At 48.4% G+C, this 15904-nt stretch overlaps 1 protein-coding gene across 2 annotated transcripts in view; it reads left to right on the forward strand.

The window, feature by feature from the left end:
* The window catches only part of LOC143140949 (TBC1 domain family member 20), a 19565-nt gene extending 8108 nt beyond the window's left edge, over nt 1-11457 (forward strand). For both annotated transcript variants that reach the window (XM_076302115.1, XM_076302116.1), the window contains exon 8: nt 9051-11457. In XM_076302115.1, the coding sequence (XP_076158230.1) occupies nt 9051-9309 (259 nt within the window). In that variant the 3' untranslated portion in view covers nt 9310-11457. The remainder of the gene's footprint in view (nt 1-9050) is intronic.
* The last annotated feature ends 4447 nt before the right edge of the window (nt 11458-15904 follow it).

The raw sequence follows: 15904 nt of genomic DNA on the forward strand, positions 1-15904 counted from the left end.
AGTCTAATCTAGAGCATTTCACTTCAACCCAAGTATATGTAGTTGGTTCTCTGACTTTTCCTTGTTGTCGGTACGGTCATTTTTCTTACCGGGCCCTGGAGGTACACCTTGACTGGGATCGCTAAGATGAACTGTCTCACTACTCACTCCGTGCTGCAAGAAAAAGTGTTTTCCAGACAAATGTCCCAGTGTATCAACTTGGGTGCACCTCAAATTCAACTTGTCATCCATCTAGGTGAGATGCGTCACCTTCCCCTCACGTCCAGCAGATGGGGCTGTTGAGTGTGAAATCTCACTGCCCACCCCACACACAACCTCTACCCCCCATCCCCCAGTCTCTAGCTCCCATATTCTCTTCCCAGTCTATTGGGGGGGGGGGGGGTATTGGAGGGGAAATGGAGGGGGGCTATTGTGAAGTGACGGGCATTAAATCTCCGGTTGTCCACACTCTGGCCTATTGTATCTAAATGCTGGCTGTCAGGCTGGAGATTGAGTTTGTAGATGGTTCTTCCATGGTGCAGGTAGGAGCTGGACTTTTATGATGTTATCACCAGCAGCAGGAGGTAATGAATACCTTTTACCATCCGCTTGTGCTTGGACAGGTGATATTTGTTTCCTCCATTCAAGTCTCTCTCTCTCTCTTCTCTCTCTCTCTTACTCTCTCTCTATCTCGCTGTCTCACTCACTCTCACACTCTCTCTCTCTCTCCACGGCTTGCGACGTAAAGGAGTGGAGAAAGATTCCAGCCATCTGTGTGTTGTTAGCCTAGCATCGGGCTCTGTGCAAAATCCTGGAGCGGAAGACGTTCTCGTTCTCTTTCTTTCATTCTTTTCTTCTTTCTTTCTCCCTTTATTGTGTGCATATCATCCATATTTAAAGAAAGAGAGGCGCCAATCTTTTTTGGGCCCATATCCAATAAATAAACCTGGTCTCTGGATAATTATGTCTGCCTGGTCTTTGCATAGTCCCAGCCCCCCGCTTCAGCCTCCACTCCCCCTCCATTCTCCTTGAGCATCTGTGGCCCTTCCTTGGGGGGAGAAGGACCGGGGACTGATGGAGTGGTGTGTGAGTGTGTGTGTGTGTGTGTGTGTGTGTGTGAGTGAGAGAGAGAGAGAGAGGGACCTCGCTCCATTGTTCTTTTAGGGGTTGGCGGTGAAGCGGGCATGCTCTGGAGCGTACACACACTCACCCCTGACCCTCGCCCGCCATTGTCCCAGCTGACCCTGGCATGTGTCGTAATGAGGGGAATGAAGTGGAGCCACCACACACACACACACACACACACACACACACGTGAACGGCTTTGACCCCCAAATGTTCTTCACTCACATTGCCTCCCCCCACCACCACCCCACCTCAGTCATGCTAAGGGCTTTGTTCCTGAATTACGCTCAATGTCAAACGCCTTCTCCTTCTTTCCATGTTTTTCTTTTTTTTTCTGTGGGGGGTGGATGTTCAAGCGCTTTTTTTGTTGTTGTTGTTGCTGCTGACGGCTGATTTCTCCAGCTCAGCCATTTTGGCTCGGCTCGTGTGAGCACGCGAGCCTGTTGCAAGCCTTTTCAGCTGCCGCCGGTACAGCAGTATACAAGATGCATCAGGGGATTAAAAAACACCACCAGAATCACACACCTTTGGAGTGAGAAAAGGGAAGAAAGCCTTCCCCCCCCTCTTTTTTTCTCGCATGCTGCAGCAGCCCCCACCTGTATAGTGTGTGTGTGTGTGTGTGTGTGTGTGTGTGTGCAGGCTGGTGCAGAGGATGACTGTGATAACACCTTTTCTTAAAACTCAAGTGTGTGTGTGTGTGGAATGTGGAGGGTGAGTTTAAGGTGGGGGCACACTTCCTGTGCACTGAGCACGCTCAAAGCATGAGACTCTGGCACGCGCACACACAGAAACGGAGAGCGTGTAGCAGCACTTCAGTACAGCATGCTGGCATTTCCTTGAGAACACTTCCAAAAAGCTTCCACTCCCATTTCTTTTAGAAGGAAGCCAAAGGAGATCGTCTCCCCCCCACAACAGTGCTGGTGTTTTTGGCTTCAGGACAAATGCTGTATCGCCTGAAGGTCATCATTACCTTTGTCAATGCTTCTGGTGTGTGTGTGTGTGTGTGTGTGTGTGTGTGTGTGTGGTGTGTGTTTGTGTGTAAGCTTGTGCTGCTTGTTTGTGTGTGTGTGTAAGCTTGTGGTGCTTGAAATAGATGGATAGGCAGATTTGTTGAATACTGAGCCTTATTGACTCCCACATTTCCATAGATCCGGGGCTGTGTTACACAGACCCAGACACAGGCGTCCGACCTGCTGCAGCTCTCACGCAGGAAGCAATGAAGTCATTAAGGGGATGTAAAATGGCCCTCTCTCTTTTCTCTCAATCCATCTTTCTCTCTCTCTCTCTCTCTCTCTCTCTCTCTCTCTCTCTCTCTCTCTCTCTCTCTCTCTCTCTCTCTCTCTCATGGAGGAGTCCGAGGATGCTGACTCAGCGAGGGCTGAGAGGCTCTCTTCTGAGATGCACCCGACAGACGGTCCTCCGAGACATCAGAGAGAGGGAGAGAGGGAGGATAAGATGGAGGAGGAGAAGGAGGTAGACAAAGAAGGGTGGAGGGACAGAGACCAACAGTAAGAGAGAGATACGGGGGAGTTACAGGGGAAAGGAGAAAGAGGGATGGAGGGAGAGGAAGGAATAGAAAGAAAGAGAGACTCCGAGAGAGAGCAGTGAAAAGACAGCAAGAAAAATGGGGGGGGGGGTGTGAAGAGAGAAGCAGACAGGGAAAGAGAGAGAGAGAGGGAGTGAGGGGGAGAGAAAGAAATGGAAAGAAAGAGAGAGGCAGAATCCCATGAGCCAGACGAGTAAACAGGGAGAGAGGATTCATGTTTGCACCTGTTACCACGACAGGCAGGAAGTCAACATGGTGCTGTTCTGATTTTATTTTTTTCTCTCTGTCTTTCTTTTCTTCCTTTTTATTCCTCCTCCTCTCTCGCCACTAGAAATGTCAAGTGTGTCTCTGCCACCACTTGCCATGCAAATCTAATGTGTGTGTGTGTGTGTGTGTATGTGGGTAAGCCTCAGGGGCCTGAGTTGAACTCTATGCAAACAGACTGTAGGCTGCAAAATGGTCTGTGCTCCCTTTCTGTCTCTTTTTTGGAGTGTCTGCATGTGTGCATGCACATCACCGTGTGTGTGTGTGTGTGTGTGTGTGTGTGTGTGTGTGTGTGTGTGTGTGTGTGTGTGTGAAATGTATTTGTCTGTGTGTGTAATGTGTGTGTGTGTGATGTCTGTCTGTGTGTGTGTGTAATGTCTGTGTGTGTGTGTGTGTATAATGTCTGTCTGTGTGTGTGTGTGTGTAATGTCTGTGTGTGTGTGAGAGAGAGAGAGTTGCAGGATTAAATGTGTGTGTGCTTGACCAGTTCATGCGCGTAAAGGGTACTGTATGAGGAAGACCTGTATACTCTATGGCCTACATCTAAGGGGGTGTGGCTGTTGGAGATGCTCCATACCTGACCAGCTCCTCATTGGCTCGCAGTGGTGGAACTGATGATGCTGTAGAATGTGCAGTCAATGCAGAGAGAGGGAGAAGACCGCAGCAGGGTCGGCTAGTCCAGCCAGTGCATCCCAGGGCCTACCCCCCCACCCCCCCCCCCAACACACACACCCACACACCCACACACACACACACCCACACACCCACACACACACACACACACACACACACACACGCATGCATGAGTGAGCAGAGCTGGCCAGGGGGGACTTGATGGAGCTGCCAGGGCAATAGTTGGCACTTGTGGGTCAAAGGGACATCAGGACCACACAAATACAGCTGAATCATACGCCCACAAGACAGACACACACACACATATAAGCATGACGGCATACAGACACCCACATATGCATACACTTATATTGACACCAACAAGATATAGGCGTTCAGACACATACACACACACACACACACACACACACGTATCAACAAATCAAAACAGTTCAGTGCATGGTTCACAGCATGGTTACAGACAAATGGGACACACAAACAGAGCATTATAGACACACACACACACACACACACACACACACACACACACTCACAGAGAGTGAGAGAGAGAGAGAAAGCTCTGTGAACTGACAGCACAAAAGCCCAGACTCTCCCAGTCCCTGTGCGTGCCAGAGCAGCAGTTACAAAACCCTGCTGTCTGTTTTCAACAGTTCTCTGACCTGTTTCACAAGGCCCTGGCCTACAGTAGAGCGTGACGCAACCTTCCTCAGAGCCTCCGAGTGTCTGTGTGTGTGTGTATGTGTGTGTGTGTGTGTGTTTATGTATGTGTGCGTGTGTGTGTGTGTGTGTTTGTTTTTTTACATCTATTTTCATTTTTTGTATATTTTATTTACTCAGGCGAGTGACTGCTATTAACCTGGAGGGGGGACAGCAGCGCATCAGCACTTTCCAAAATGATGCGTCATCCTGTAACAGAGAAGTGCAGGGGGGAGGGGGAGATGTAGAGAGAGAGAGAGAGAGAGAGAGAGAGAGAGAGAGAGAGAGGGAGAGGGAAGGAGAGAGAATAAGAGAGAGAGAAGGAGAGGGAGCGAGAGGGAGGGAGGGATGGATGGAGTGGATGCAGGAGACTTATGTCTTCCGGCACCAGTCTGTCTGCCCACCCTCACAGACATCAAAGGGAGACTCACTATGGGTAAAGCCTGTGCAGGGCGCAGCATTAGAGGCGGGCAGGGAAGCTCCAAAGGACAAGGGAAAGTTCTGGAAAGGTTACCCTGCGTTCCTCCTCCTCCTCCTCCTCCTCCTCCGCACTCCTGACAGAAGTGGTGGAGGTGTGTTTATGGCTGTCACTCGTCACCAACACCCCCGCCACGCACGTACACACACACACACACACACACACACACACACACACACACACACACACACACACACACACACATATATATTCTCTCCCTCTCTCATATACACACTCACTCATACACACACTCTCTCCCTCACTCACATACACATCCACACACACACACACACACACACTCTCTCCCTCACTCACATACACACCCACACACATACACACACACACACACACACACTCTCTCCCTCACTCACACACACACACACACTCAAACACACACACACACACACACACACACACACACACACACTCACAACACTCTAAAGCCCCTGGCTCTTCTGCACATCTCTGAGCGACAGAAGCGGCGGGGGGTCCTTGCGGCTCCTAGGCGGCCATGTCGTCGTCTTCATCACCGCGGCAACATCATCAGCATCAGCGTCAGCAGGCAGCTTCATCATCAGCGGGAGGAGAGAAGAGGGGCCCGGCCTCTTGGGTGCTAAGCTGTTAAAGTGAAAGTTTAAAAGTTAATTGCTCTGCCGCTACCTGTCAGCTATTTTCAGCTTTGGAGCATTAGCCGCCGCTCGCCTAATGAGAACGGGAGAGGGCGAAGCAAGTGTCTCGTTTTCACCAAGAAAGGAATGAAGTCTTAAAGACATTGAGCCCCCGAAGCAAGAGCCAGCGGAACAATCTAGAGAAAACTTTTTTTTATTTCTTTCTCTCTCTCCCTCCCTCTCTCACACTCCCTCTTCAACTCCATCTTCCATCGAGAGCTGTTTTTTGTGTGTGTGTGTTTATGTGTGTGTATACATGTGTGACAGAGAGCATGTGTGTGTGTGTGTATGGGATGCAATTCATAATCGGCGAGGAAAATGTTTTTGCATTTTATGTAGCGCGATGTTTACTATTCTTCCAGAGGGACGATAATGAAATGGAAGTGAATATTTTATGATTTTTTAATGATGTTTTTCTCCAAACTGTTGAAAGAAACGTGGGGCCTGCCGTCCGCTGGCGGGGGCAATGGGCTGGTGGGCTCGGCGCTAATTGGGAGGGATAGAGCCTGGGAAGGAGGAAGGAGTGTGCTGGAGGAGGGTGATGTGTCCACTGGGGCCGTAGAGGCCAAGCCCCCCCCCCACTGCCCTCACGATGGACACTCAACACTCACCATAATATCTCTCTCTCAATTTTCTCTCATTCTTTCTCTGTCTTCCTTTCTTTCTCCTTTCTCTGTCTCCTTTCTCTCTTTTTTTCTCCTTGTCTTCCTTTATCTCGCTCTCTCTCTCTCTCTCTCAATTCTCTCATTATTTCTCTTTGTCTTCCTTTCTCTCCCTCTTGCTCTGTCTCTCCTTTTCTCTCTTTTTCTTCTCCTTGTCGTCCTCTCTCTCTCTCTCTCTCTCTTTCTCATGCTGGCTCCCTCTCTCCTCTAGCTCTACATGGTTCATGTGCTCAATGGGCTTTGTACAGGGATTTCTCTTTCCCTCACTGCTTCCTTCCCATCCTTTCTTTTTTCCTTTCCTTCCCTTTGCGTCTGATTCCCTCTCTCTCTCTCTCGGAGAGATTACCCGCCCTTTCAACTTGGCCCTGTTCTTTAACCAGTTACATCATCCCGCTATCTTATGGAAGATGCTGAATTTGGGCTGTGACTCACTGCCTGTCTACTCATACTAATGGAGAGATCTGCATCACTATCTCTCTCGTTCCTCCCGTCTCTCTTTCTCTCTCTCTCTTTCTCTTTCTTGCTCTCCCTCTCTCATTCCCTTTATCTCTGATTCTGTGGCTCATGTCTGCTCAAAACCAAACTGCATAGTTCACATTGTCATTTCTGTCTTTTTTCCCACATTCTCTTATTCACTTTGTCTACTTACATGTAACTTGTATATTTTCTCTCTCTCTCTCTCTCTCCATTTCACACCACTTGCATAGCGTGTGTGTGACAACTATGTTGCCAAACTGTTGCAGCTTATTTGCATGTTGTGAACAGCCCGCCAGTGTTAGTGCTGCCAGCCCTTTTATCACTGATGATGGTCCGAAACATGAAAACCAGAAAGCTGATTAGCTGTACCAGTTGCGACTCAGAGAGAGGAAGAGCAAGTTCTGTAGAAAACCCCCTACAGAACCTAATGTTCTTATTGCCATAATATACATAATTACGGAAAATGTTGAATCTGAGCTGTGACTCAATGCCTGTTTACACTGAGAGAGAGATGCATATCTCTCCATTAGTATCTCATTCTTCCCGCCTCTCCATCTCTCTCTCCCTCCCTCTCTCTCTCTCCCTCTCTCATTCCCTTTATCTGTGATTCTGTGGCTCATGTCTGCTCCAGACCACACTGCATTGTTCAGATTCTCATTTCCCCTCTCTCTCTATCTTCCACATTCTCTTTTAACTTGCATTTTATGTCTCTCAATTCAATTCAATTCAAATATGCTTTATTGACACAACAAATCATGTCATGCATTGCCAAAGCGTTCACAGGAATAATACTACTAAAATAAAAAAACACAAACAAACATTGCAAACATTGTTACACTTCATCAATACACTGTAAATTATGTAAGTAGGCTATATATGTATACGTGTGTGTGTGTGCGCATGCGTACATCCACACTTGTGAGAAGGAATGTAGGTTTTTGCAGTATGTCGAGTTGCATTTATAGCCGGTGCTCAATCTTCTTTCTGTCACAGTTGTAGTGTGCAGCTAGTATTGCACAATCTTCCTCTTCTTCTCTCCTCCTTCCATCTCCCTCTCTCTCTCTCTCTCCCTCTCTCTCTCTCTCTCCATTTCACACTACTTCCATAGCATGTGTGTGACGACTACGTTGCCAGACTGTTGCATTGTTACTGCTATGCTGCTGCTGCTACTGCCAGCCCTGTCTGAAGTTGCCTTTGATAATGGCCAAGAGTTAGGTATCATACATCGCTGATGAGTGGTCCGAAATGTGAAAGGTTGACCAGTTGTACCACTTCTGAGAGGAAGAGAGAGTTCTGTAGAAAACCCCTGTCCTTCACCTATTGCTCATAGTGACATCATATACATAATTTATAATATACATATTATATACATAATTCTCCTATGACTACATGTATCTCACAGATGTAACATGCAAATGCTATTTTTTCTCTGTGATGTATAGCCCAGTCCTTGAAACCTCAGTAAAAGGTGTCAGTTGTGTAATGTTGCTGGTATGATGTCAATATGGCTATTTACAGATCTGTCTATTTTGGTAGAGAAGTGCTTACCTCACGAATCCAAATGAGGCTCCACAGCAAAACTCCAGATGACTTGCCAGTGCAATGAGGCTGGAGAGACACACCTGGCATGTCTCCCACAAGCAGTTAAAATGAAATGAAAATCAAAGTTCCATAGCTGTAACACACACACGCACTCTTAAAATGAATGTGTAGACCCTATCTGGACATAGAGATGTGGGTTACACTTTACTTGAAGGTATCTACATACATATAGAGTGGCATGACACTGTCATAAACATTATAAGCAAGTGATAAATGTTTGACATACAGTAACGCTTCTGTCACTCGCTTCTGTCAAGTGTCATTCGGTTTTTGTCATGACAAGTTAGGGTTAGTGTTATGGTTATAACAGTGTCATGTCACTCTTATGTAGATACCTTCAAGAAAAGTGTTACCGAGATGTGTTAAAAACAACGCTAGTTGTGTTGATTTCAACATAACATACTGTGTACACTCTTGAAACGAATAACAAAAGCAATGTGTTGGAAACAACACAAATGTTGTTGTCCCTATCTGGACATAGAGATGTGTGTTAAAAACAACATTGTGTTGTTTTCAACACATTTGTTTTAAGAGTGCACAATGCAAGCGGTGTACATAATTTAAAGGATTGAAACACTAAACATTTATCAAGGATACAACAGTTGGAGTATGGAGTATGATTCTTTTAGGCAGTTTTAGATGAATTGAGTACCTCTTTAGCGCTGAATGGGTACTCAGAAAAAGCCTCAAACTCATGCCTTCCCCTGTGACTATGCATCAATCAAATGAAGTGACTTTTAAATTCAGTATAGGTGAACCACAATATGTTTATGAAGCCATGGTGTGAAATGTGAACATAACAACTATTAACTCCATTCATACTTAAGGTAGCCAGTGGCAACTGCATGTCCTTCACTGGCATACCTTCCTCCGCCCCTGACCCTGTATAATTACCCCCTCCTGTTCTCTACCTCCTCCAGCATCGCCATCAGCACCTTCCAGGACTTCCAACTGACCACCCTCCAGCAGCGGCCCGACTCCGTCCTGCGCCGCCAGCGCCTGACCAATGGTCAACTGTCCCTGACTGACGACACTGCCGCGGCAGCGACACCCACCTCCGCCAACCAGCTGGTCAAGATGGCCGTGTGGGGCATCTCGGCCACCCTTGGGGCCGCAGCGTTGGCGGTAGCCCAGACGGCCCTCGAATGGGGCCCCGACCTCCTCCTCCAGCTCTTCTAGAGAAACAAAAACAAAAAAACTAATACAAAAAAAAAACACTACAATCCCCAGAACCAGTCCCCTGATTTGGTGTGCCAAACCTTGAGTACTAGTCCTCTGCAACGTCCTGCCATAAGTGACCTCTGGGTAATTTCCCCATAACTCAAACACTGACTCATTTATTCTGAAGCGGTTTTTAAAGCCTAGATTTCCACCCCCTCTCATTTGTATCAGGAGTGAAGGGTCTGAAGAGGAGTCAGCATTTTGTCTTAGAGGGCTAAACTGCCCGAGAAGCTGATTCATGCACATTCATAGCTCTGTGCAGTGTGAATGATTGAAATAGGCATAATTGTTCTCTCTATTCTTCAGCTTTTACACCTTCAGTCAAGAGAGAGAGGGACAAAAAACACACATTTAATGAAAAAAAGTAGTCAGGTTGCTGCCTGGCAAGAGCACCCTGTATATGTGTGTGTTGTAGCAAAAGAAAAGAACTGTAAAGAATACTAAATAACTTTTTAGGAGAGGAAAATCCATTTTTGGCCTTTGATGACTCCATGATGCACCATTATTGCCATCTATGTGTTTTACATGTTCAGTCCTTGCTCACTTGGACAACTTAGGAAAGCCTCATGCTTCTGTGAAGTTTTTCACTAGAATGTCTTACATGCTGAGAAGATACAGAAGAAAAAAAAAACGTGTTGAAGAACCGTCCAGAACTCCTCAGACGAGGCGACTGAATGACCCTCCGCAGGCGAGGTCTCCCCACACAGCGACCAGGGTCTTAAATCCGAGCGCAGGCGTCAGGCAGGATAATTGAACGAGGCCCGACCGCCGTCTGATCCAGTGCCTTGAGTGCGATTGCAGATGAGCAGCTGTTAGTCGAACCACACTGTGCCAATGTGTAATTCGCTGCGTAATCACCACTGCCAGTAGAATAAAAAACACCACAGACACACACACAGACACACAGACACACACACACACACACACACACACACACACACTCGCTTACACACTCCCACCTCCCCCAACTCGGTTCTCTCCTCTTAGCTTTTCCTTTTTACCTCGAGCTATGTCAGGAAAGCGCAGGCCATCTTAATTTAATGTGAAATTAATTTGCGCCTAAGGCTGTTGGCAGGATTTTGGGCCAAACACCAAAGATGGGTTTTTTATCGGCTGACAAATTAAGACATCGAGAGCTTTTCAAAATAGGAATAGTGCTACACAGCATGTATCAGGGCTGTTTGTACATGACTTTAATTGCATTTTTAACGTACAATTGCACCATCTCTAATTGTCTATATGATTAGAATAAATAAGACAGTAATATAAACATGTCAAGATGGTTTCCCTGTAAAATATAGTGCCATTTATTTGAAGGGGATGCCTAAATAGATTATTTTTAGAAGCCTTTCACATTTTTAAACCCTGTAGAAATACTGTATCTTGTGAAGAACACACATCAGCATGCAGCTTAGGGTTGTACCCAGCTCAACTTAATCATTTATGATGGGAAAACAGGCGACCATGGAGAAGGACTCTCTGTGAAATGATACTGAACGGTAATTATGAGAGGCTGTTGGCCTTTCAAACACGTGGCTGGCAGAGGACTCTGGTTTGGAGACGGGCTCGACAGATAGGATCCTGGCTCTTTGGCCAAGCTGACGAGTGAAGGTCTCGCTGGCACCTGCGACGGATGTAGCTCCAGTTGGAACCATTTAGCGCGGAAAAGCGCTGCTCTTTTGATCAGTGTCTCCTCACTCTCTCCTCGTACGGGGCTTTGAGGCTGATCGGCTGTCCAACTGTTTACCTCCGAGGCCGCTGTCTGAAGGCAATTGTGCGAGCAACTGTCGCCCCCCCACCCTTTTTTTGAAAAGCTCAAGCACTTTTTCTGCCGAGGAGAACTTCAACTTTTAATGGATCCCTGGCAGAAGCTACGTTCGCCGGGGAAAAAGGCTTTGCAAAGTAACAGGTTGAAATGTCACCACCTGCTCCGCTTCGAAAACATGAACGATGCTTGCGCTACCTCTCCCTTTCGCCTGATGCCTTTGCTTCACATCAAAGGCGAAGAGGAAATCATGGCTGCTTTTTGGGTTAAAACATAGTGTCAGTACTCAATCCTTGTAACTGCACTCATATGGTGTACAGTAAAGTTTGACGTTGCCATACGATGCTGTTTTAAACGTGTTATTTATTTTATTTATAGTTCATTGCAATAGGATTCAGCCTTGAAGCAGCCTATGCCTAAGCTGGGTACCCAGAAGCTCGCATCATGCTGAACGAACGCCAGATGCCTTGTTAGAATGCCAGCACTTGAGTGAGGTCTCAGAGAATGTCAGTTGCACACATCAATTTTTTTGGAATGAAATGTCACAGTATTTTTGATGCAGAGGATGTAATTTTTGACTATTTTCATGTGGCCACAATTTGTGACAAGACATGGAGAGAAATTAAAAAAACAACGCTTGGGGGAGAAAAAAAGTCTCGTCTCTGTGCCTTTTTTTTTGTCCTCCTTGAGCTGATAGACGTCACCTTGAGAGACCCACGGTGTGCTGTGTGTGTGTTTGTCTTTGTAACAAGCTGTTGTGTGTGCCGATGAATGATTTAGGCCGTGTTGGAGTGCTTCCCAGAGGGAGAGTGTTTGGGGACGAACCCAGGTAAGTGTGTGTCTGTGTGTGTGTGGAGGGGGGGGGGGGGGCAGTCATCCCAGAGAGATACTCCACATCTGTCGTTAATCCAGGGGGGGTGAGGTGAGGGTGCTGCTCTCCTTTTTCCCAAGGAAATGACAAACGTTTTAGTCAAGGACTCCTGGGCCCATGCGGGCGACAGCAGAAGTGGCACATGGGTATTAAGGAAGTTCGAGGGAACTGGGGATGGGGCAACAGTAAGGTTGGCAGATGTTCCGCAAGGTCTGTCCCCCTCCACCACACACACACTGTAGTCTGACAGCACTCCTGAGCCCTGCTTCTTGCTCATTCCCGACTACATACTCTCACACACACACACACACACACACACAAACACAGTGTACCCTGACAGCACTCCTGAGCTCTGCTCCTTGCTCATTCCACACTACATACTCTCTCTCTCACACACACACACACACACTGGATTTTGATCCTCACTAAAAGAGGGGCACAGAGTGTGAGTGCCAAGGGGAGGAGCGGATGCCAAGCGATCGCATTTGCCCGACGCAGCAGGGATGCTCGCGTGGACAGGGCAGAGGCGGCCACAGTGAGAGCCAGGCCCCGGCGTCCAGGGGAGGAAAGATGTCATGTTTTATGCATAGTGTCACGCTTAAAGTGTTGCGACAGCATGGCCTCTGTTCTAGCAGAAATAAATAAATGAAATACTGTTCTATCCCATACCCGCCCCCACCTGCACTCCTACTCCTCGTCTTGTCCGACAGGAGACACCGAGTGAGCCCATCCTGGGACGCCAGTGGACCGTGGAGTCAGCCACAGACTCCAGCAGCCTCCTCATTCCGTATTCCGACTGTTTATGGCAAAGTCAAAACTCGGAACGGAGAAATGGAAGAAACAATCTTCACAATACAAGTGGCCTGTGTGCGTGTGTGCATGTGGGTTTGTGTGTGTGTGGGATGAATTCCCCTTTGAATGGCAGCCCTCTACAGAAGGGCAGTTAATTGGCCCCGGCGATGTGGCATGCTGCCGGGCACAAACTGCGCCGAAGGGGGTTTTTGTCCGAGATCTCGCCGCAGATGTTTCCTGTGGGAGACGCATGCCGAAAAAGTAAGAGAGAGAGAGATGGAGATGTGTGGAGGAGTGGAATTAAAGGGAAGACGAGAGAGACTAAGGGGAAGGGTAAAAGGTCGCCGTGCGGAGGGAGGCCAAAGCCGCCGAGGCCCCCCTACCCAACCTCCACACGTAGGGGATCTGCTAGGTGCCCCCTCGACGTGTCCACGCACGCATCCCCTCCCTCCCTGGATGACAAAAGGTGAGTATTAATATTCATGCGCCGAAGATCCGCCCCCACATCCAGGGAGCCCTCACGGGGCCCCGTAGCCTCCGCTGGCTTAAGCCTTGGCCGGGTTAATTGATGGGACCGACGAAGGCCCGCGTCTCGGGCCCCGGCTGTCGGTCAGCGAGTGTTAAAGTATTAATAATGAAAAATGACGGCTGAGTGTTTCCTCGCGCAGGTAGGAAATGAGCTGGCTTTAATTAGGCCCCTGAGCTCCTTAAACTCTGTAATGAGCTTTCCGAGCCGACTGTCACCGGGCCAGGCCCCAACTGCACCACGCCGGACTGCAGGCTGCCTAGACGCGGAGAAAGGAGAAAGAGAGGTTGAAGTTTGAAAAAAAGAAGAAGATAAAGAGATTTTATTTGGGGGGGGGGGGGGGGGTGACCTTGTCGTTTGTCTTGTGTTTCCTTGTGATGGCGTCGTTGTGGGCACTTGTATGGGAGAACCATGCAGATTGATTCTTCTCTCATTTTGTTTTACGCTGTGTTCTGCGGATATGCGAGTGTGATACACATGTATGGTTCGAGCTGACTGCGTTAGACAGACTGACTTGGCGCACCAATGCACTGATGGCCTCGAGGATGGAGTGGTACGGAATGCCTCAGACCTGGGGGCAAGTGCTCTTGAAATGTCTGGCATTCATTGTCGCATGCATTTATGTATGAGTGACATACAGTGAAGGCCATAAACCGGCAACACACAGCCACTGACACGGAACGCGTTGGGAACTGGCAGAAGAGCTCCATTCTGAATGCATCGCACGTTTGCGCTGGCACGTCGCCGGCGGTTTGACGCGATCAGCCATGCATTCCCAGCCACCACGTCCCGCAAACAAAACCACCTCCACAGAAAATGGAGACTACAGCGCCCTGGAGCATCAGACAGCGACAAAAACAATGGAGCTATTTGACCAAGAAATGGAATATGTCCTGTTAATCAGATATGGCTGTGCTTTTTCGATAATTTTCTCTATGGTGATTAGAATTGTAAAAAAAACGCTCTCAAATGACTTCATCAGCCCTGCCACTCTTGCAGTTTGCGGGTTTGTTGTTTGCGGATCGCCTGCTGGATGTAATGATATGGTATCCCTCTCCCGTAAGTGCTGAGTCATTTGAGTCAGTCGAGGACGGAGCGGCGCGAGAGGAGACTGAGTTCTCATGACAGCGTGCAACGTTATTATGAGTGACATCGAGGCACCCCTCCATCTGTGTAGTAATTTGTTTCTTCAGCCAATCCATATAATGTACTCCAGGACGAAAATGCCTGCTAGGCAAGTCTACCATAATGACAATAATAACAATCTTGTCAGAAGTATCAGCAGATACAGAGGGGAGAAAAAAGAGGAGAAAACGGGGAGGGGGGTGGTTGGTAGGGAGACGCTGACTACTGCAAAACTGGAGCCCATCTGATCACAACGTCAAGGAAATGAGCAGGCTTGTTCTTAGATGGTGGCTCTAAAGTGAACATCCCCACCCTCAATGCTGGACTATATATATATATATATATATATTTTACCACCGCGTTTGGGAGGATAATATTCCAAGCGTTCGATAGGTCTGCAATGCAAAAGAGAGTGGGAGAATAAGCTACACACACACACAGATACAGAATGAAATCCATTATCGAGACATCTCTGATAATGAGATTATGTGCCCCGCACACACACACACCTACACACAGACACACGTGTAGTCTCTGGCAGTGCCGATGCCTGGTAAAGTGGCTGTAATTGCCTAATAATCAGTCCTCATCATGGTCGCCCCTGCGCCCGAACCCTTTTCCTCTCCAGCACCTCGCCAGCCACTCAATGAAGAGGGAGAGCGGGCACAGCCCGGAGCCCCGAGTCGCTGTCGTCTTCCAGCTCATTGGCATGCGGAGTAGGGGCCCGCGGGCAGGAACACAGGCCCCAAGGCTGAGACCCGTAGACTGAGGACCGGACGGTGGGGGGAGGAGGAGGGCATGGTTGGGGGGAGGAGGGGGTGGGGGGAGGAGGAAGGCATGGTTGGTGGGTGAAGGATGGGGGTGGTGGTGGTGGTGGAGTCTGGTGCCGCGTTGTCACGTTCAGCCAGAAGGGGTCACCTGGGGTCACGAACAGGTGGTGATGCGCGTGTCGGCGGCACAGGGCCGGCCGGCGCCACATGGCAGTGGTGTGTGTGTGTGTGTGTGTGTGTGTGTGTGTGTGTGTGTGTGTGTGTGTGTGTGTGTGTGGGGTTGGGGGGTGTAGAGGTGGGGTGAGGGGGAGAGAGCCCCAACATGTGTTGCCATCTGGTCCGGGTTTACTGAGCTCTACAGGGGCCACTTCTCACATTTTTTTTCCAGTGTGATAGCTGTGTGTGTGTGTGTATGTGTGTGTGTGTATGTGTGTGTGAGGGAGTGTAAGTGCCTGTGTGAGTGTGTTTGTGTGAAATAGAGGGTATGTTTATGCCAAACAGATCCTCAGTGTGTGTGTGTGTGTGTGTGTGTGTGTGTGTGTGTGTGTGTGTGTGTGTGTGTGTGTGTGTGTGTGTGTGTGTGTGTGTGTGTGTGTGTATATGTGTGTGTGTGTATGCACGCTGTGGAGTTAGGCTCACCCACTGTACATTTCTCTGAGATGCGGCAGCAGCCTTGTGAGAGAGGTGAGAGAGAAGGGCAGCCA

The sequence above is a fragment of the Alosa pseudoharengus genome, unplaced genomic scaffold (assembly GCF_046254945.1).
Source record: "Alosa pseudoharengus isolate Yale_2024_CS ecotype anadromous, Long Island Sound unplaced genomic scaffold, YU_APseudo_1.1 YU_APseudo_1.1_scf_23, whole genome shotgun sequence".
In the NCBI taxonomy this organism is placed as follows: domain Eukaryota; kingdom Metazoa; phylum Chordata; class Actinopteri; order Clupeiformes; family Clupeidae; genus Alosa; species Alosa pseudoharengus.